The 20,710-nt window shown below is 42.1% G+C and overlaps 3 protein-coding genes across 3 annotated transcripts in view; all 3 read right to left on the bottom strand.

Annotated features, from left to right (window-relative positions):
* The window catches only part of LOC126505701 (transmembrane protein 45A-like), a 39,210-nt gene extending 32,366 nt beyond the window's left edge, over nucleotides 1-6,844 (bottom strand). Inside the window, exons 1-2 of the mRNA XM_050148934.1 lie at nucleotides 6,394-6,844; nucleotides 6,106-6,246 (exon numbers count right to left, since the gene is read on the bottom strand). Coding sequence (XP_050004891.1) covers nucleotides 6,106-6,147 — 42 coding nt within the window. The 5' untranslated portion in view covers nucleotides 6,148-6,246; nucleotides 6,394-6,844. The remainder of the gene's footprint in view (nucleotides 1-6,105; nucleotides 6,247-6,393) is intronic.
* LOC126505841 (endogenous retrovirus group K member 19 Env polyprotein-like) lies at nucleotides 6,176-9,489 on the bottom strand. The gene is made up of 2 exons (XM_050149077.1): nucleotides 8,052-9,489; nucleotides 6,176-6,246 (listed from the first exon to the last, which is right to left on the bottom strand). Exons 1-2 carry the CDS (start codon nucleotides 9,487-9,489, stop codon nucleotides 6,176-6,178), a joined length of 1,509 nt encoding a protein of 502 aa, XP_050005034.1.
* Nucleotides 9,490-12,887: 3,398 nt separating this feature from the next.
* Nucleotides 12,888-14,465, bottom strand: LOC126505840 (endogenous retrovirus group K member 8 Gag polyprotein). The gene has a single exon (XM_050149076.1). It carries the CDS (start codon nucleotides 14,463-14,465, stop codon nucleotides 12,888-12,890), a length of 1,578 nt encoding a protein of 525 aa, XP_050005033.1.
* Between the last annotated feature and the right edge of the window lie 6,245 nt (nucleotides 14,466-20,710).

Here is a 20,710-nt window from a genome sequence, read left to right as displayed (position 1 = left end):
CGCCATGATGCTCCCACTCCAGACAGACGCAGGTTAAGATCCTCTCTGGTAAGCCAGCTCATGGGCTACACAGAATATTAGAAATGGGTTAGAACAATATGTAAGAGCTAGCCAATAAGAAACTGGACCTAGCCGGGCCAGGCAGTGTTTGAAAGAATACAGTTTCCGTGTAATTATTTCTGGGTATAAACTAGCCATGCAGGCGGCCGGGTGCTGGGGAAGCAGCCCTGCTGCTCCTATTTCAACACTCCTTCAAGTAACTCCAGTTAAACTCTTTGGTTCCCAGGCTACATGAGTAAACTTGTTTCTATTCTCCTTTCGGTTCATTATATAAGGTAAGTAGATATTTGTTTATGTCTTCTCAGAAACAGTTCACACAAGCTCATGTGCTTGAGGGAAAGATAGTATCAGTCCCATTCAGATGCTAGTGTGGTTCACAAGGGCCTTATTACATAAGGCAGTCCAGGTAAAGTGAAGTGTAAGATGGAAAGATCCAATTGTAAATTAGAAAGAAGGAAAGAAAGAAAGAAAGAAAGAAAGAAAGAAAGAAAGAAAGAAAGAAAGAAAGAAAGAAAGAGGGAGATTCTGAACTATCCTTTTATAATAACCCATCTCTCAGAAAGTGCTGGAATTCCATGATGTTACATTAATCTCTGCCAAGGGCAGTACCACCTGGGATCAAACATCTTTGCGCTAGGTCCCTGACTTCTCAACACTGAGGACTAGGTTTCTAATACTTCAACACTTGGAGCTGAAAACTCATTCAAACCATATGAACACCTAACCTGTTAACAAACAACTTAGTAGCACAGTACCCTACAGGAAAAACTAAGAGATCACGTGGATTGTGCTTTCTATCACAGGAGATGGTATCACAACGTATTTCATAACTTGGGAAATTCAAGGAAGTGTGCCTATAGAATGTAAATATGTCGCTTCATACACTCCAAAATTCAAAAAAAAAAAATTGCAAGTGAACTCTCAGAAGTGGAGAATTACTTGTAGAATATTTGTGGCTATTGTGGAGGGTTTACTTGTGTTTCACTAAGCCCAGACTTAAACAAAAATCATTGTGGGGAGAAAGAAAGATGGAAGGATAGATAACATTAGTGTTGAATTAGCTACTGACAAACTATATTTTTTGATTTTTGTTTTGTTTTGTTTTTCTAGAAAGGGTTTCTCTGTAGCTTCGGAGCCTGTCCTGGAACTAGCTCTTATAGACCAGGCTGGCCTCAAACTCACAGAGATCCACCTGCCTCTGCCTTCTGAGTACTGGGATTAAAGGCACACATAACTATATTATTTGCTGTATTTTTTAATTTGCTTAAATTTTTCCTTTGAAAAACAAATAAAAAAGATGGAAAAATACAGAGATCGTGTTTTTCTGCAAAAGGCCTGGTTACAAAATAAAGTATCATGTATCAATGTCATCATGAGAAATAAACAGCTTTAACCCCAAGGCTTACAAGGGAGCAGTTAAGGCCACTAAAGCTGATCTTGGAAGTGATTCTTCTCTTGACCTTGAACTTCCAGTCTTAGTCTGTACTACCTCCACTTCCACTATCCTTTGCATTTACACACACAACATTAAAACAACCTGTCTCATGATCCAGCTCTTCCCTTGAATTGAGTTCCTCGCTCATCAATGGCCCCAAACTGCATGATTTTGAATAAAATCTTTAATTTTTCAGTTAGACTAAAGAATCCTAGGATATCCTATTTGTAAATTAAACACATGGAAAAATAAATCCAATGCCATATCTTGCCTTTGAAATCAGTATTACACAGAAAACTGTGTAAAAAACAGAAATTAAAAGGGACAGATGTGTAGGTACAAGCCTCAGTTTCAGAAATGAAAAGATAAACCGCTCCGTGGAAAATGACTGACAAGTACAGGAAAACAAACACCATATGGATTGACCAATCATCTTTTCCATCACCCAAGACAACAACTAAAGTTGGTATTTCAGCCCCAAAATGCTCACATGTGATTCTTATTCCTAGTGTGTAAAAGATCAAATACATTAGCTCATGACAAAAACTTCAAGATCAGTGAAAATGAGCAAAGGGAACCGAAAGGAATCAGTAACTGTCTCTAGTCTGCCATCATACAAGTTGTCCTCTGGGCATTCCCTGTCCAACCTGGCTCCATGGCTATGAAGAAGAGCAAGAGTTTCTGAGAACACCCTAATACAGAGATCTGAAGAGGTCCCATAAATGTGTCAGAATAAATGTGACATCTGCACAGGAATTGATACCAATACCTGAAGATGGAGTGATCTTAGCAACAACAGAGCTATAAAAGTATAGGAAACCTGTTGACATTTTGTGCTTCATGTAAGCAATAATTAAGGTAAGTATGGCCCATATATCTCATACATTTTTTGATATTTAAATTTCATTATTCATTCTATATCCTATTTGGCAACCCACAAAAGAATTTCCTTGGGGTGATATCCATTTCAACACTTTTGGGTGTAGACCAGAAATCTGTATATAACTTTAACACTTCCACCTCTGTGAAAACTTAACTCTATGGAGACCTTATGAGAGATGGCTAGGAATATGAGAACTGAGATGTGACTAGATAAATCTATGTCCTTAGCTTCAATCCCTTCTTACTGTACTTCACTGACAAAACAAAGCAATCAATTAATAAACAATAGACATTTAATTAAGAATGGTAAGTGATATGCAAGCAATAATGATGACATAATGATGGGTCAGATTTTCAAATTACTCCCAAGGTCTACGGTACAAACCTAAGGGACCTCAGAGACCCTACAGAGAGTGGTATCTAGAAGTCCACCCAGTTCCACTATTCAGTGTCCATATCCAATATTTCCAGACAATAGTACCACTGTTCAATAACTGGACCACAGTCTGATAATTAAGAAAATGGCTGAAACTAGTGGTGTAGAAGAAAGCCAGAAGTCCCCAGGTGTTCATCTATTAATCAATACATGTGGTGTTTGACCCTTGTTTAAACAGAGGAAGAAGATTAACTAAGAACTCACTGTGGACTAAGCACTTACAAAATGATTTATGTGCATGTCTTATCTGTCCAACCTGAAGGGATACGAAGTTCCATTTGCCTCCTGCTATTCAAGACGATGAAACAATAAACTGAAGAGAAAATTCCCATAGCTAGTTTAATGTCAGAGCTGAGACTTGAATCTTGTCTGATGACCCCAGAGCGTAAGCTCTTGTCTATACATTCTCACCCATTCCACAGACACAGAGTGGTCAGCTTTGAGGGACAAGAATGACTATCATACCTGGGCAGTGCAGGATAAAAGCATAAATATGCCAATGTAGCTAGAGGTTGGCTCACTAAGTTGGGATTTGAAGTCTTCTGAATTTCTGCTAAGGATCTCTGCTACAGAGTATGTTTCTCTACAAACTAAGGACAGAAAAGGCAAAAAGAAGAACTACTCCTTAGCCAGGAAAGTGTTAAGAAAAGCTTCAGAGCAGAGAAGTTACGTGATCCAAATGGCATTTCCTCAAGATTAAGTTGTCAGCCGTGCCCAGAATATAGGAAAGGGAGAGAGAGCCTGCTGGCAAAGATGCAATCAGGAGGCTACATCAAATGCTCATTTCTCAGATGCCAAGTCAGAGTCAAAAGGTGATGATGAGAACAGAAAATAAAGGGACAGACATAAATAGTACTTAATATCAAGCTTGAAGGAAGAACAGACCCGCCCTAGGGATCCAAGTGATCAAGGCTGCCGCGGTCTTTGATGGCCCTGAGAGGGAAAAGAAAGAGGAAAACATACTGCCAGGACAGGTCAGTGACCCTCCCTGCTCTGCAAGGTCCTTGCCTCACCTGCCTGTTTCTTCACCAGATAGAAACTCCAAGGAGTCAGAAACCTTCATGGGTCTGACAGTTCCACTGGTTTTCTCATTGTTGACCAAGAGTTTGGTGATGGGTGAAGTGGTGGGTGAGGCAGTATGTGGCAGGCTGGCTCCACTTTCCTGGGTACTCCATATAGGAAGAGGCTCTCTCGAGGCCAGCACTGATGTGCCTGCCTGAAGGAGCTTTCTTTTTAGAGATGTTTTATATATTACATTATTCCATTTAATATCCATAGAAACTTATCTTCGTTGTATAGAATATGGAATTCTATGTTTTTCTTAAACTTCTGTTGTGTTTTTCTTTTTACCTTCCTCTGCAAAATTACTAAAATCAGCTATGTCGGTTTATGTCAGAATTCCCAGCAGCCAGTACCACAATACCCAGGAGATGCAAAATGCAAACTTAAATTCTCAATAACTATCGCTGGGCGGTGGTAGCACATGCCTTTGATCCCAGCACTCGGGAGGCAGAGTGCTCGTGCACGCACACACACACACACACACACACACACACAAAGAAATAAATGAAATAAAAATTAAACTCCCCAATTACCACATTCTGAAAAGTAAGAGGCTTACTTTTATCAATTTAGGAGTTAAGTTTAATGTTTTTATGACCAAATATCTCCATATATTATCATGGAATAGTTTTTAACCCCTTTCCTTTGTTTTCATTTATTCAACATTTCCAAACTACTGTGGAAAATACGGTCACAGAGTAGTAAATTAAAAATAAAATTCTCACTTATAAAAAATGCTACTGCAAATTAAAAAAAAAATGCTCACCAGCCAGAGACTGAAAACCACCTCAGAACTCACTGAACTCTGGCTTTCTATGGAAAAACTCTCCACAGGCTCAACAGTGATTTTCTGACTTTAGGAAGGAATTCCTCGGAGATAGTGGCTTGGGGATGTGTTGTTTCATACTAGGAACACATATCAGATGAGACAGACGTCTCATTTCAAATGTCCACTCAGCAGCCACATGGGGTGGTGGCTACTTAGAGCTCTTATGGATTCCTGGTATGCTTTACATATTTAACAAAGACTTGAATGAAAGGGGGCAGAGAAACCAACCTTTTAATTACATACTGTTCCATTTCTTCGCAAGAGTTAGTCCATCTCATTCACATCAAGCCCAGGGCAGGAGGTATGACAACCTTTATCAGTAGACGGGTATGCAAAGTTGCCATGACACTCACACTTGATCACATTGCCCTTGGTGTACAGAAAGAATCCAAATGCAGCCGCCCTCCTGTGTCTCCTACAGTCACAACAGCCATTCACAGGCCGCCCAGCACAACCACAAATCGCATTCTCTATGCTACTTTCTAACATCGCTTTAGTCAGGTACAACCCATACATAATAACCAGTCTAGGAAGACACCTGTGGTTCCAAGAGTCAGCAGTGCCGCCATGTCTCTAGTGTTGAGGACAGGAACTAGAAATCGGGGCTGATAAACTCAAGGTAACCAGCTTTTCTTGTGTTCTGCCTGTGGCAGGCACTCTGTCTTTAGCCATTGTGTGCAGCAGTGGGTATCATTAGGATGCTCTTAACAAAGTGTGTCTCCATGGAACCTGTCCTTCCCTTCTTTCCCCAGCCCTGCCCTCATTTGCATCTTGGCCTTCTCTCCTCTCTTTCACATGACGCATGGCCTCATCCCTCTGCCAGCTCCTCTCTTGACACTCTCCTTGACCCTTTTATAGCTTTTTAGGCTTTAACCACACGGTTAACAATTTACAGATGAGCATGTACACATTACACTATTACAAGCTCTGCAGATGAGAGTGAATGTAACAGTTTTTTACTCTGAGCCGAATTTTTCCTGTTTCCCTCCCACACACACACACACACTACTGAGGAATACCTCAAAGGGCTCTGTGCATATTAGGTGAGTATTCGCAGCTGAGCTTTATCCCCAACACGCCAAGCATTCTCCCCTAACATTATCTCCCCAAACCCCCATCACCCTGAGAAACCAATATCATTATACCCGTTTTATGAACCAGAACTGATTTTCAGAGAAATCAGATGATTTGTATTTTGTCTCAAATACACAGTGGAGTCTAGAATCCGACCAGAATCTGTCATCCCGGTGTCTGCAAGGTCGTGGCAGGAGGATCAAGAGTATGAGACTACCCTCACAATATAGTGAGCTTAAGGCTAGCCTGAGCTACATGACACCCATATGCTAGGCTACAGGAAACACATCATCAAACCAAAAGTTACTCCAGAAATAGAAAACTAACCTTTGGGTGCCCATGGTCAGTACTAGCTTCTGAGCCATTCATCTCGTTTGGTGTCGAGAGATCAAGCCTTTTAGAACTGACACAGGAAAGCAGGAAGCAGCTGCAACTGCAGCTTTGTTCCTTGCTTAAAGCTGAAATTTCCTAGAATAGAGACGAAAACAGTCAGCTGAAACTGGATACCCCACCGAGAGGCTTGCACAGCCATACATCTGTACACGTGCCGAGAGCAACTAGCAGACAATGTTCAAACTTATTACACTTGTACCTGTGCCCAATACAAAAACTCACCACACGTCTCTACTTGCCAAGTCCTCAATACTTATTCCTGTGTGCTGAAGATGTACCTCGCGGTGGCTGGCAGTCCTGCCAGATGCTGCTCACAGCTGGAGAAGAGTCTGTCTGATCAGCAGCAGCCCAGGCAAACCATATGCTCTCCTCCTACTCACCTTTCTCCCTGGAGGTTTACTCACTTCCTGGGGTCTCCACCCAACCTATAAAAAGTCCAGGCCCAGAAATTAATATCATCAAACATAAAAATCTCGTCACCTGCTCATTAACCAAGGGCTCGGATTACCTCACTATCCTGCACTATCGGGAAAGCAGTGCGTAGTCACTTACATCAGGGACCTTTCCATAATTGTGTGTTAGATGTGTTTATTTATTTTCGTTCTCACTAGCCCTAACACCTGATCTGTCATTACTGTGATTTTGCTCAAGCCGTCAGTTCTGCTGTGCAGAGTGTGAGACTCCCATGGTGCCACGGACCATCCCTCTCGGAGACCACTATCCACGGGAGAACAAGGTGAAGGATAGGATAGCCAGGATACGATGCAAGGGAAATGACAGACAGACATACTGTGTAGTGAAAATCTGCTGCCATTTTACTTCTGCAAAGCTTCAGTTTTTGTACAAAACAGATCAAAGAACTTGGCAGGCTCACTGCATCACCCCATTCAGGGTTCCAGACATAAATCAAGGCTAAGCATAATCAAAATAGAACTCCTTCTACGTGCTCAAGGTGTTGGCAAGGACTTTTAGTTTTGTCTCTTAGAATTCTGTCTCACACCACTAACCATATTCTACCGTGGGGGACTAGTTCTCAGAGTCCTGGGTCTAGCTTTTGTCTATATAGTCTTTTATTCTTCTGTTTTATTATTAATAAAGTTTCTAAGGCTCATGTGGCGTGGGGCATGCTTCAGTTCCTCAAGGACTGCTTAAAGAACGGTGGGGCCGAGCCAAGGACATACTTTGATTTCTTGGTGAGCAGTCAGCTGAAAACAGGAAAGATAAGAAATACAGAGAAAGATCATGCAGGGTGCCAGGAGGGCTCGCTCTCAAGGCCATTTCCAGATACGAGATCTGCCTAAGGCATCAGGTCCTATCTTGACCACTGATTGCCAGGGGACCACCTGGGGCTTCGCTCCAGGAAGCTCTAACCCCAATCCTTCAGCAGGCGAAAGCCAGCGCAGAGGCATTTTGTCACTACACGGCAGTCACTGCTGTGGACGTGGCAGGTCTCCCTTTTTTATTTTTAAAATGAAGCTCGAACACCTCCTGTTTCACTGCCTGTAATGAAGAAAATAAGCACTTTAAGAGACAGGGGAATAAAAAGATGACCAATACTATCAAGAGTATAATTACTCCAATGAATACAAAGTACTGCACCCAATCTAAGGGATTAAGGCTCTTAAGTCCACGTTCCAATTGCGAAGCCAAATCTTGCAGTCCCCCTAATTGTAAATGAGATTGACTCATAGCAGAAATATCCTTTTGTAATGCGGCTAGATCATGAGTAATATCGTTATCCCGCCACAATCCCTGTAGGTGAGCCTTAACTTTATCCCATGGCTGTGAAGTGTTATAAGGTAGTGGTGTGACACAGATTGATTTAAAATCATCGTGACAACGTGTTGATAGAGTTGTTTTTAAATTAGCAATGTCCTGACCAAGAACGAGCACTACTTCCTCTAGCACATTTAATTTTGCTTCCAACTTCTTATCTATAGCTTCTTGTTCTAATAATGCTGAAGTAATATTTTTATTCAAAGCATTCACATAATGGGCAGTATGAATTTCCTGCACCAGGGCTGTAGTAGCCATAGCAAAGGTGGTTAATATAGAAATTAATGTTGTAATTCCCAAAATTAATACTGCTACAAATCGCTTTGGCCTAATCAACTCATTTAGAGTGTTTAAAACCTGCATAGCAGAATTATCATACCAGGGATCATTCCCCAAATCTACAGGCAACATCACAAAAGGAGGGCGTCTAACAATGATCATAGTACCTAACTCTTTTTGTTCTGCCGATGTTATACAATTGGTCAATTTACAGGAATGACAAACTATTTTATACGACTTCCCTTCCTGAGAAATATTCACAAAAGTTGCCTGAGCTAACAGCAATGCATTAGGATATGCTATACAGGCTTTCAGTCCGACAGGTTCAGATTTTGTATGATTGGGCTTCTTTTCCAGAAACATATTGGCTGCAGCAACCAGTCTAAAAAGATCAGTATGTTTCCTTGTCTTATTTTCATGTTTTGCAAACCAGTAGGGTTCTACAAATCCTGGAGAAAACCATCGCCTAAGTGGCTCTCCTAATCCAGTCCACGCATAATTGTGGTACTTGTCTTTATGGGTATCAATGTAATCTTCATAAAGTCCTTTGCCATTGCTCCTTTTAACCCCTGAATTAGAATTTGAATAGTCCCATATCTCATAATCATAATCAACAGGCCTAACCCACATCGCAGAATCCGAAAAGCCACAAGCTAGCCATGTAGGAAACTTAGACAAAGAAGAGTCCCAAAATTGATTCTTGTCTCTATATTTTCCTATACAGGGATCTATAGGTAGATCATGAACTTTCGTAAAGTTGTCATGATAATTAGGATTTCCCAAGGTCTGCATCTGAATCTCCCACATCCATCTCCTACCTGCATTCTCTTTGTCTGGCCCGTCAGTGAGAAAAGTACTGTAGCGTGTACTCAGGCAACCCGAAGGCACTCTCCCTTGAAGCGAAATGCAGATCGGAAGCGAGTCTGCCCTTCCCTCAAAGGTTATAAGAGAGGACAAACCAGTTCGTGCGTCAGAATCCTGAGCACCACCCATTCTCACTGAATCATTGGTTAACACTTTCAAAGGCTCAGGATCTAACCACCCCACGGGTTGCAAGATAGGGGGATTCGGGACATACGCCCAGTAGGAAACTCCCTCCACCCTTTGGGGAGCAGAGATAATGGCCAAAAAGGCGAGGAAATACATAGACGCTGTCAGGGATTTTCCTTGTTCAGTGAGCAGCTGTTTCGCTTCTCGTGTCAGATGACGAATCTTCGTCCATGTTATTTCTGCCGTGGGCCGGCTTAGTTTCATTTTCTTCATTTGCTGCTGGAGCTGCTTTTTCTGCTTCCGCCACCGTCTTTTCCTTCTTCTGCTTTGCAACAGCAGGTCGGATGAGGCGATCTGGGATCCAGATGGGGGAGTCGGCATTCTGTGGAAACACACAAGCATACCCTCGTCCCGAGGTGATTAGAACATCCGGCCCCTTCCAGAGGCCGGAAAGGAGATCTTTCCACATTACTAGTGGCAATGGAGATTGTCTTCTATCCTTGTTCCAGTGCCTTATTGCAGCACTATTTTGTTGATCATTTATATTTAAATGATTTAATGTAAATAAACTGTGTGACAACACATGATGAGGAGTATAATACTTGTTGGCTTGCTGTAGCCTCTGTATTTGCATCTTCAAGGTTTGATGGGCCCTTTCAATAATCCCTTGTCCTTGTGGATTGTAAGGGATTCCTGTGACATGTTGAATATGCCACTGCATACAAAACTGCTCAAATGCTTTGGCAGTATATGCTGGCCCATTATCTGTCTTGATCTGTGAGGGAATACCCATTACTTGAAAACTCTGAATAAGATGCTGAATCACATCTTTTACAGCTTCCCCTGTTCGGGCTGAAGCATGTATGAAATGAGAATAAGTGTCTATGACCACATGGACATAACACAATTTTCCAAAGGATGGAACATGAGTCACATCCATTTGCCAAATAACATTAGCCTTTAAACCTCTAGGGTTCACTCCCATTTTTAAGGGATGGTAGGCAACTGGGCAATGCTGGCATTGCTTTACTATTTGCCTAGCTTGTTCTCTGGTAATATGAAACATTTGTTTCAAAGCCTTTGCATTCTGATGATGTAAGGCATGACTCTCTTGTGCTTCTTGCATTGAAAAGACACCTTGAGACCGAGTTAATAAATCAGCCATAGTATTTCCCTGTGCTAGAGGGCCTGGAAGACCTGAATGACCACGTATGTGGCCTATGAAAAACTTCTCTTTCCTTTGGTGTACAAGCATTTGTAATCTTTGTAACAAAGGTAATATAGGTGATTTCCCTGACAAAAGGGCAGTTTCCAATGCTGGAAACAAATTAACTACATATTTAGAATCTGTGTATAAATTAAAAGGCTGCTGAAATGTCATGAAGGCTAAAATTACTGCTCTTATTTCAGTCTGCTGGGCAGAAGTCTGCTCTCCTTCTTCCCAGTATGAGCCATGATGATATGTATAAACTGCAGCCCTTCCAGTGGAAGAACCATCTGTGAAGATTAATATCGCTTGATCTAGAGGTTCTGATGAATACCAGATAGGAAACACAATTTCCACGGTCTTAGCAAATTCTATGAGAGGATGTTTGGGGTAGTGATATTCTATCTGACCTGTATAATTTTGTAAAGCCAAAATCCAATCTTCATTATTTTGTAATAATAAGTCTACTTGAGCCTTCTTATAAGGAGTTATTATAAAATGTGGCTCTCGTCCAAATAGTTCTCTAGATCTAATTCTACCTTTTATAATTAAAAGGGAGCACAAATAAGGAAAGTCAGCCAACATTTTTGCCTGAGTATGTGGTAAATGTAACCATTCCAATACTCCGTGTTGCCACAAACAGGCAGTGGGAGTATAAGCGGTTGGAAACACCAGCAGGCCCCATCTATCTTGATAATTTATTTGGTGAACCCTGGCACAGGCAATGGCTTCCTCAACAATATGTAATGCATTTAATGCTTCTTGGGTTAATTGCCTAGGCGACTTAGGATTTGCGTCCCCATGAAGTATAGAATAAAGAGGGCTTAAAGTCCCAGTGGTAATTTTTAAATAAGGTCTTAGCCAATTGATATCTCCTAACAGCCTTTGAAAATCATTTAATGTTTTCAATTTATCTCTTCGAATTGACAATTTTTGTGAACTAATATAATTAGTGCCTATAGTTTGTCCTAAGTAGCTCAATGGTCTGTCACGCTGAACTTTATCAGGGGCAATAACAAGTCCATACTGGGTTAATTTATAAATGGCTTGTGTTAAAATTTTTTCAACTGTCCTTTGTTCTGGATGAGCCAGAAGGATATCATCCATGTAATGCATTATATAGGCTTCCTTAAATTCCTGCCTGACCTCCTGCAGGGCCTGAGCTACGAATTTCTGACACAATGTTGGAGAATTCTTCATCCCTTGAGGCAAGGTGACCCATTGATATCTTTTAAAAGGCTGCCTAAAATTCACTGAAGGTACACTAAAGGCAAAACGTTCACTATCTTCAGGATGCAAGGAAATGGTAAAAAAGCAATCCTGCAAATCTATAATAATAATCTTCCATTCTTGAGGTATGGCTACTGGTGATGGAAGCCCAGGTTGCAAGGGCCCCATATCCTTCATGACTGCATTTACGGCTCGGAGATCCTGTAACAATCTCCATTTTCCCGACTTTTTCTTTATAACAAATACAGGAGTATTCCAGGGACTGTTGGATTCTACTATATGACCCTTGTTTAGTTGTTCTTGCACCAGCTGCTCAAGAGCCTGTATTTTTTCTTCTGTTAGGGGCCACTGACTCACCCAAACCGGCTCTTGAGTCAGCCATTCTATTTTATCTGCATATAATTTTTCCGCAGTGGCCCCTATGTAAAATACTGCTCATTAAGGTTATCTGAAGTAACCAGTTTAACATTCATGGAATCCAGCAAATCTCTCCCCCAGAGTGTGAATGGTAAGGAGGGTAAAACATATGGTTGGATATGTCCTGTTTTTCCTTCATCTTCCCACTTAAGAATCATGGAACTTTGCATAACTCCTGAGGCTGATCCCAATCCAAGCAAAGATGATCCCGTCTTATGTATCGGCCAAGAGTTTGGCCAGTCCCTGCTAGAAATACATGTCCTGTCAGCCCCAGTATCCATGAGACCCCTTATCTTTTTACCATTTATTTTAATAGTTTTAAATGGTCTCTCATTGAGTTCCTTAACCCAGAAGATCCCTTCAGTAGATCCAAACTGCCCTTCACCTCTTTGTTCTTTTAATATTTTATTGGGTAAATTAATGTATGGTAATAGCAATAACTGTGCTATACGTTGTCCTTTGTGTATTTGTATAGTTTCAGCCAAGGGCCGAAGCATCACTTTAATGTCATTTTGGGTATCTGCATCAATTATTCCTGGAAGAACCTCAAAGTTCTTCTGGTAGTTAGAGCTTCGCCCTATGATTAGTCCCACTGTCTGAGGGAGGAGTGTCCCAGAAACCTTAGTAGGAACTAAGGCCACTCCATCCCATTTGGAGAGGAGCAAGTCCTCTGAGCTTGCTAGATCTAGTCCAGCACTTCCTGGAGTAGCTCTAGGCAAATCATGAATAGTGAATTCTGATGCCTCAGGGTTTAACATGCCCTGGGACGGAGAACCTTCTTCTCCCTTGGGTGTCGGGTTAGGAGAACACCCCTGTTCTAGTTTTTTGACTCTTTAGGTTCTTCCTCTCCTTCTTTAGTGAGAGGTGAACCATCTTTATGATATTTTGAGTTACACTCATTACTCCAATGTTTTCCCTTTTTGCACCGAGGACATATGCCCGGTAAACTTTTTCGTCCTGAGCTTTTGGATTTCTTGCAATCCCTTTGAATGTGCCCAGGTTTTCCACAATTATAACAAGTAGGAGTGGTGATGCCTTTTGCACCCCCTCCATATGTCTTTTTTACATAGGCGCTAAATCTCTGTCCTTTCATTGCAGCTGCATAGGCCATTCCTTGAACGACCGCTGGTGAGGCATCCATACATGCTTTAATAAAATCATTTAATGTCCCTGTCTGTCTTAGAGGTCGAATAAGATCTTGACAAAGAGCATTGGCATTTTCCCATGCTAATTGTTTCAATAGCATATCTGTTCCTTCCGAAGGAGGCAGCATTCTGGTGACTGCCTCCTCTAACCTGGAAATAAAGTCCTGATAGGATTCTTCATTCTTTTGCCTAATGCTAGCCAATGCTCCACCCTTGGTTCCGGGAGGTGGGAGCTTGCGCCATGCCAAAACGGCATTACCAGTTATTATTGTCAATATATCACGTGGGATTTTTACCTGATCTTGGGGAAGAGCATAGTCATCTGTGCCCATCAACATGGACATTGTTGGCTTAGGGCCTCTCTTCTTTATAGATTGAACTATAGAATCTTTACATTTATCTTCATATTCAGTACGCCAGAGAATGTAATCTCCTGGACTTAATGTGGCTTTGGCAGTTTGCATCCAGTCATGAGGAGTGAGCCAAAGGCTTGCGACCATATCCAAAACCTGTAAGGTATAGGGGGCAGAAGGCCCCAGACTTTTAACAGCACTTTGCAATTCTTTAAGAGTTTTAAGGGGCATAGGCTCCCATATGGGCTCATCGTTATCTCCAATTTCTGTAACAGGAAATATCCCCAAGGAAGTATCACCTGTTTTACGTGCCTCAGCCAGCGCTCCCTGAAAACCTACAGGAGGTAGGGGGCGGCTGCGTGGCTTTGGAACAGGTTTTCCTTTTGTGATATTCCCAATTGCTGCCCTTACCGGAGGATCCGTGTGGTCTCTAAAATCATCCTCCCATTCTGTTTCCTCCTGCTGATCATCCAAACCCCAGTCGCCATCAAGATCATTCCCTGTTAAGGGCTGATGAGATGAGGCGAAGGGGGGAGCAGAAGGTTTTAATGGTCTCTTTTCTTCCTCGTTCCCCTCCTCTTTCCCAACTTCACTATAGATAGGAGAAGTAACTCCCGTTTCAGAGGCAGTGTCACGACACAAGCCTTCAAAGGGGGAAATTTCCGAAGGTAAAGTTTTTTCCCCTTTCTCACGCACATAGTGCCTCATTTCCTTACCCACACGCTTCCATTCATCTAGCGATAAGGTCCCTTCCTCCATGAACCAAGGGCTGACCTCTTTCAGAAACTTAATAAAAGTTACCATGTCATCCTCTGCGACCTGAAATCCTGCTTTGGCTAACTGTCGCCGCAGCATAATTACCATCATTTTATCGCTCTTAGTCATATGTTGCCCCATGGTTCCCTTATACTTTGATTACTCACTCTTAACTGGTGATCCTTTACCGGCGAACCTGCAGCGTCCTGGTGAGAGTCGTTCCTGACTATTAGAAAAATAAAAGAGAAGGGGGAAAAGCTTACCTATCCTTCAAGTCCCTGTTCGGGCGCCACCTGCCACGGACCGTCCCTCTCGGAGACCACTATCCACGGGAGAACAAGGTGAAGGATAGGATAGCCAGGATACGATGCAAGGGAAATGACAGACAGACACACTGTGTACTGAAAATCTGCTGCCATTTTACTTCTGCAAAGCTTCAGTTTTTGTACAAAACAGATCAAAGAACTTGGCAGGTTCACTGCATCACCCCACTCAGGGTTCCAGACATAAATCAAGGTTAAGCATAATCAAAATAGAGCTTCTTCTATGTGCTCCTTTCTACGTGCTCCCCTCTACGTGCTCAAGATGTTGGCAAGGACTTTTAGTTTTGTTTTGTCTCTTAGAATTCTGTCTCACACCATTATTTACATTCTACCGTGGGAGACTAGTTCCCAGGGTCCTGTGTTTAGCTTTCCATCTATATAGTTTTTTATTCTTTGCTCCATATTCCCTAATAGTTTTCTCATTTTCTCAGGATAGTTCCTATACCAATATATTAAAGCTGGTCTCATGTTTTCAATAATTTCCTTTCTTTCCTTCTTACTATAAAGACACCAGGGCTTCTGAGATCTAACTAATCTTTCCATAAAGGGGAATTTTCTCTAACTCTCCTTTTCTCTCTAAATCTGATTCACTATGACGATTCCCTCATAATATATCAACTTTAGCCGTTTCTGTTTCATAATTAATAGAGTTTCCCAGGCTCATGTGGCGTGGGCCATACTTTATTTCCTCAAGGACTGCTTTAATGAACGGTGGAGCCGAGCCAAGGACGTACTTTGATCTCTTGGTAAGCGGTCAGCTATAAACAAGAAAATTAAGAAATACAGAGAAAGATCAGGCAAGGTGTCAGGAGGGCTCGCTCTCAGGGCCATCTCCAGATACGAGATCTGCCTCTGGCATCAGGTCCTATCTCGACCGCTGATTGCCAGGGGGACCACCTGGGGCTTCGCTCCAAGAAGCTCTAACCCCAATCCTTCAGCAGGCAAAAGCCAGCGCAGAGACATTTTGTCACTACACTGCAGTCACTGCTGTGGACGTGGCACCATGGTGAGTTGTTCCACCCACAATCTTGCTTCTCCCAGCTTAGCCAACCTGCTACCCAAGCATCCACATCCACTCCAGCACCATCTGCAGAGCAGGAAAACACTGAAGAATGCCTTCCTAGTCTGGGTGTCCCTGTGAGGATTCAACTTAGGAAGGAATAGTCACAGCTGCTGGTATTTGGGCTGCACAGCCAATGAGACTACCTGTTTGTCCTTCCTTCAGAAGTAAGCCCTATTGGAGGGAGGCCCTATGGCACAAGCCTTTAACCCTAGCACTCTGGGGGTGGAGGGTGGAGGCAGGAGAATCTTCGTGAATTCAGTTGAGGCCAGTCTTGTCTGTCTAATGAGCGCCACCCCAACCCAGGCTACGTTTGAGACTCTGTCTGAACAAAACAAAGCAAAACAAAAGCAAACAAACAGAGGAAACCTAATGAAGTGAATATGTAGTACATGCATGAAGTGTAACGGTGCAGTATCATATTACCAAAAGCCGAAACAGACCAAGGATATTAGAAAATAATTTCTTTCCAGGACTTTGATTTAGCTCAGTAGAAGAGCATACATACAGTATGTCCAACACCCTTAGTTCAAACTCCAGCACTGGGAAAAGAAAGTTCATTAGAAAATAGTTTCTCAGACTATTGTGGTTTTCAATGTCTATAATCTCAGTACTCAAGGGGGGCGGGGTATGTGCGCACACACGTGTGTGTCGGGATGACTATTACAAGTTCAAAGTCAGACCGGACTACATAGTGAGTTCAAAGCCAGTCTAGGCTACTTAGAAAGACCCAGTTTCAAACATCCAAAATAAATGGAAGAAAGAAGAGAAAGGAAGGAAGAATAGATGGGGAAACGGGGAGAGGTAGGTAGGGGAAGAGATGGGGCTGGAAGCGGAGATGGAGGAAGGATGAGAAAAACAAGGAATGTCTTCTTTTCTAAGGACATCTGTAACACACATTTTCAAGACTGTAATCATCCCTTAAACTTGAAGATCTCGATCAGTATGAAGGCATTATAGAAGAGGAAAAATGACCTCCCAAAGCCCTCTGCCAAGCAAAAAATACATTAGAACCAGAGGATAACTTGCAGCGGTCAGTTCTCTCCTTCTACCTGCGGGATCCCAGGGATCAAACTTGAATGGTCAGGTTTGCCAGCAAGAGCCTTTATTCAGAAATCCATCTCTGTGACCCCTTTCTTCTTTAGTAACCTCTCCCTTTTTATTATTCAGGAACTCAGTGGAACTAGCCAGTGGACCTTAGCACAATACTGCCCCCAGCACCTCAACCAATATCCCCTTAACTTTTCAATCAAATATCTCATCTACCACATCTATTTGTTGTTGTTGTTGTTGCTGCTGCTGCTGCTGCTGCTGTTGTTTGATACAGGGTTTCTCTGTAGCTTTAAAGCCTGTCCTGGAACTAGCTCTTGTAGACCAGGCTGGCCTTGAACTCACAAAGATCCTACTGCCTCTGCCTCCCGAGTGCTGGAATTAAAGGCATGTGCCACCACTGCCCGGCCTACCACATCTATTTTTAAGGTGTAATTAATGGTAATGTGTGGGTTAAAAGGGGAGGTTAAACCCAAAGGGGTGGACAAAAAGGACACAAAAACGATGACACATAAGAAAGATATGTTTCCTATGGTCACCAGCATTAGGATACCTGGGTGAGATGCTCAGGGAGGGAGGGAGGCACGAAATATCTCTTTTCAAAGAGCCATGCTGATGCATGTTGTGAAGTCCTGGACCACTCTGTTCATGTAGAGCTCGAGCTCAGTAATAAAGTCCACAGGTTCATCATCATAGAAACCGGACAATAGCACACTTACTCTCTCATCTCCATTTCTGTCTGACGGCTGCAGAATTGGCATCCGTAAGTTACTTCTAAAATAGTATGCACTGCAATAATAAAGCATGCCGGCGTATTATCCTCAAATATCTTCAGTTTGAGGATAGTGTAGAAGAGAATATTGATGAATGCCATTTGCTAACTAAAGAGTGGATCTAATAGCATCTTAGAGAAGGAAAGATAGCATGCTTCAAGCATTCGCATTTGCTAAAAACTCATTAGGGATATTCCATCCAAAAAAAAGAACAAAACAAAAAATTAACTAAATTAAATTCCTGCCTGGATTATGATAACTCAAAATATTCCTTCTGTTGACCTCATTCCATGACTCGCTTTTCAAAAACTATTTTTTAAAAGGCATTACTTAAAAAAAGGGGACTCTCTTAACTTTTGGAGAACTGGAGAATGCTTACAGTATTACACAGGTTCTGTTTTAGTGTCAAATGTAAGATCCACTAATACAAGAAGCTAAAATACTCCCTGAAAGGCTCTTCAGAGTCGTGTGAGATTTCTGTGCTAATAAAACCGGGGTTTGCTGATAGAGGTCCCTGAAAGACATTAGCGCACGGCCTGAGAATGTGGTCCACGGGAGATCACAGAGAGCTGAAAGCTCCACCCGTGGCTGAGACAGCGGCGAATGCTCTTGACCCGGCTGCCACGGTTTCGTGTGGCCGAGCTAATTGCTCTTCTAAAAGGAAAAGCTTTTCTTGTATGAAAATCAATAAAAGACATTTATCATATCTCAGAAGCAGTTTCACAATCTCCTCGCACCTCCCTTTTACACATTGCCACCATGTGTAAGACAAACAGCTACAAATATAAGGTCAATATAAATATAAAGTAGAACCAACATTAGCATGGCCTCCACTTCAGCAGATTCCTCTCCCAACACCGTCATCTTGCCCTTGCCTAAATCTTCCTAGTAGGCTAACGGACCAAGAAATTGCTGGGATTACAGATGCAATCCTGAGATCTTGAGATGAAAGTGTCCGTTTCTCACCTGCATTTCATCTGTTTACTTGTGAAATAATGTTTTTATTTCAGAATTCTTTACAACGTATTTTGACCATATCCATACCCTCCCAACTACCTCAAGACCTCACTACCCACTCAGCTTTATTATTTTTTTTTTTTTGTAGCCTCTTAAGTCCAGATTCTCCCAGTTGTAGATCCTGTCCCAGAGTCTGTTTGATCTACTAGGGATCACACCCTTAAAGAAAACTGACACTTCCTGTCCGGGCAGCCATCAAATGACGACTCACCTGTATTTCTCAATTTCCTCTGTGTCTTTTTCATTGGAAAATACAGAACTGAACTCTCTCCAGTTTGTGATGACACCAGAAAAGTAAATGAATTCATTTATTTTGACTGCTGTGTGGGTTTTGGTGCTTGTTGTCATAAAATACTGTAAACTACTCTGATCCTGGAAGCCAAAATCTCCCAAAGAAAGTACATATCAGATTAAATAATGATACTGATATCCTGCAATGATTTTACATAATATCTTTAACACAAATTGGTATGGGCAAAATTTTTAAAGAAACTAATCTTTTTCCCATAGCCAAGCATTTGATAAATTGCATGAAGAAAACCTATGCACTTGCATAGGCAGAATGGAAAAGAACCTCTGCACACTTAGTAGCAGCCAATCTGATAGAAACTCACTCTGGAAACAAGTGCCTAAAATAGGCAGAACCTGCATAGCCTCTGACCTTACCTCCAGCCTCTGGGGATAAATAATACCTGGAACTCAGCCTCTGCTGGTGGTGAACATGTCTCTCTTCACTCTTTGCATGTATCTCACGGTTACTCAAATGCTTTTGACTCTGCACCTTGGTTTATCCAGTTCTCAAACCTGTCTGAGATCTTGCCTCTGCGGTGTGGCCCTTACCACCCTCTAAGGCCTTTTTTATTCTGAGTCATTCATCAGCCTCGGAAAGTCCACCTCATCTATCCACCTTCACCGTCCCTTATTCTAAATTCCATTGGAACACATCATGTCACTGGATACTATTGTAGCTTGGCTCAGCTTCTTATAATATGGAGGAATTGAATATTATTTTTTTAAAAAAATTGCTTAATTACTAATGGATATCAAAGTATGACCATCTAAGAAGCCAAAGTATCAACACAGATGATGGTTTGGTGATCTCTGGTTTATTATGTACAAAATTCTGGAACATTATTTAAAAATGCATGTGGAAAAAGTTCTCCAGAACAACTTGGACTAATACACTTCCATTTGCGGTTTTCATTAGGTCTTTGTAATGTGTTTTGATCATTTTCATTCCTCCCCCGCAACTCTTCCCAAGCCTCACTCTTTGCTTATGCCTTCTTTCTTTTCTTTTTATTCCATTCAAGGCCAACTGTGGTGCCCAGATATTCTTGGATGTGGAGTCTTCCACTGGGGCATGTTTGCACACTGGGGACTACACTCTTAGAGAAAACTATCTTTTCTTCTCCCAGCATCAAACAACTGCCAAATGGCTCTGCGGTTAGGGTTGTAATTGGGGTGCCCAACTTCTTCCTCCATGCTGTCCAGTTTAGACTTATGCAGCCTTGTGAAAATAGTCACAACCACTGTGAGTTCAGATGTGCGACTTCCCTGGTCTGTCCAGAAGACATGGTTGACTTGTAGTCAGCCTCTGCCTTCCAGCCTTACACTCCTTCTGAAATGGTCCCTGAAACGTGAAAGTGGTAGGGAGGAGGTGTCTATGTTCACTTTAGGGTTGAGCATTCTGTGGTCTCTTATTATCTGCACTTGATCAGTTATGAGTGTCTGCATCAGTCACCATTCTGTACACAGAAGCAACTCAGATAAGAGTTGGGAGGTACATTGGTCTATGATACAAATAAGTCACTAGGAGTTGGTGTAACCCTGTGTGCATTTAGCAGTATACTAAATATGACTACTTTAGTATTTTCAGAAGCTGGACATAGTGGATTTTTTTTTCTGATTGGATACTGGGTTTTCTTTATTACTACAAGTGTATGAGTATATGTAAATGCATGTATATATATGATGGAGGAAGGTCATTGAGCAATAAAGAAACTGCTTGGTTGGCCCTGATAGGTTAAAACATAGGTGGGAGGAGTAAACAGGAGGAAGCAGAAGTGAGGTAAGACTCTGCTCTGCTTCCAGAGAGACCCGACAGCTCTGCACTCTGGAGCAGAGATGCCATGCTCAGCTCTCCCCGGCAGCTCCAACCCAGGA

This window comes from Alexandromys fortis, unplaced genomic scaffold (assembly GCF_014885135.2).
Source record: "Alexandromys fortis isolate MF-2015 unplaced genomic scaffold, M_Fortis_MF-2015_v1.1 scaffold_4, whole genome shotgun sequence".
Taxonomy (NCBI): Eukaryota; Metazoa; Chordata; class Mammalia; order Rodentia; family Cricetidae; genus Alexandromys; species Alexandromys fortis.
This window is presented reverse-complemented; position numbering and strand designations above follow the sequence as displayed.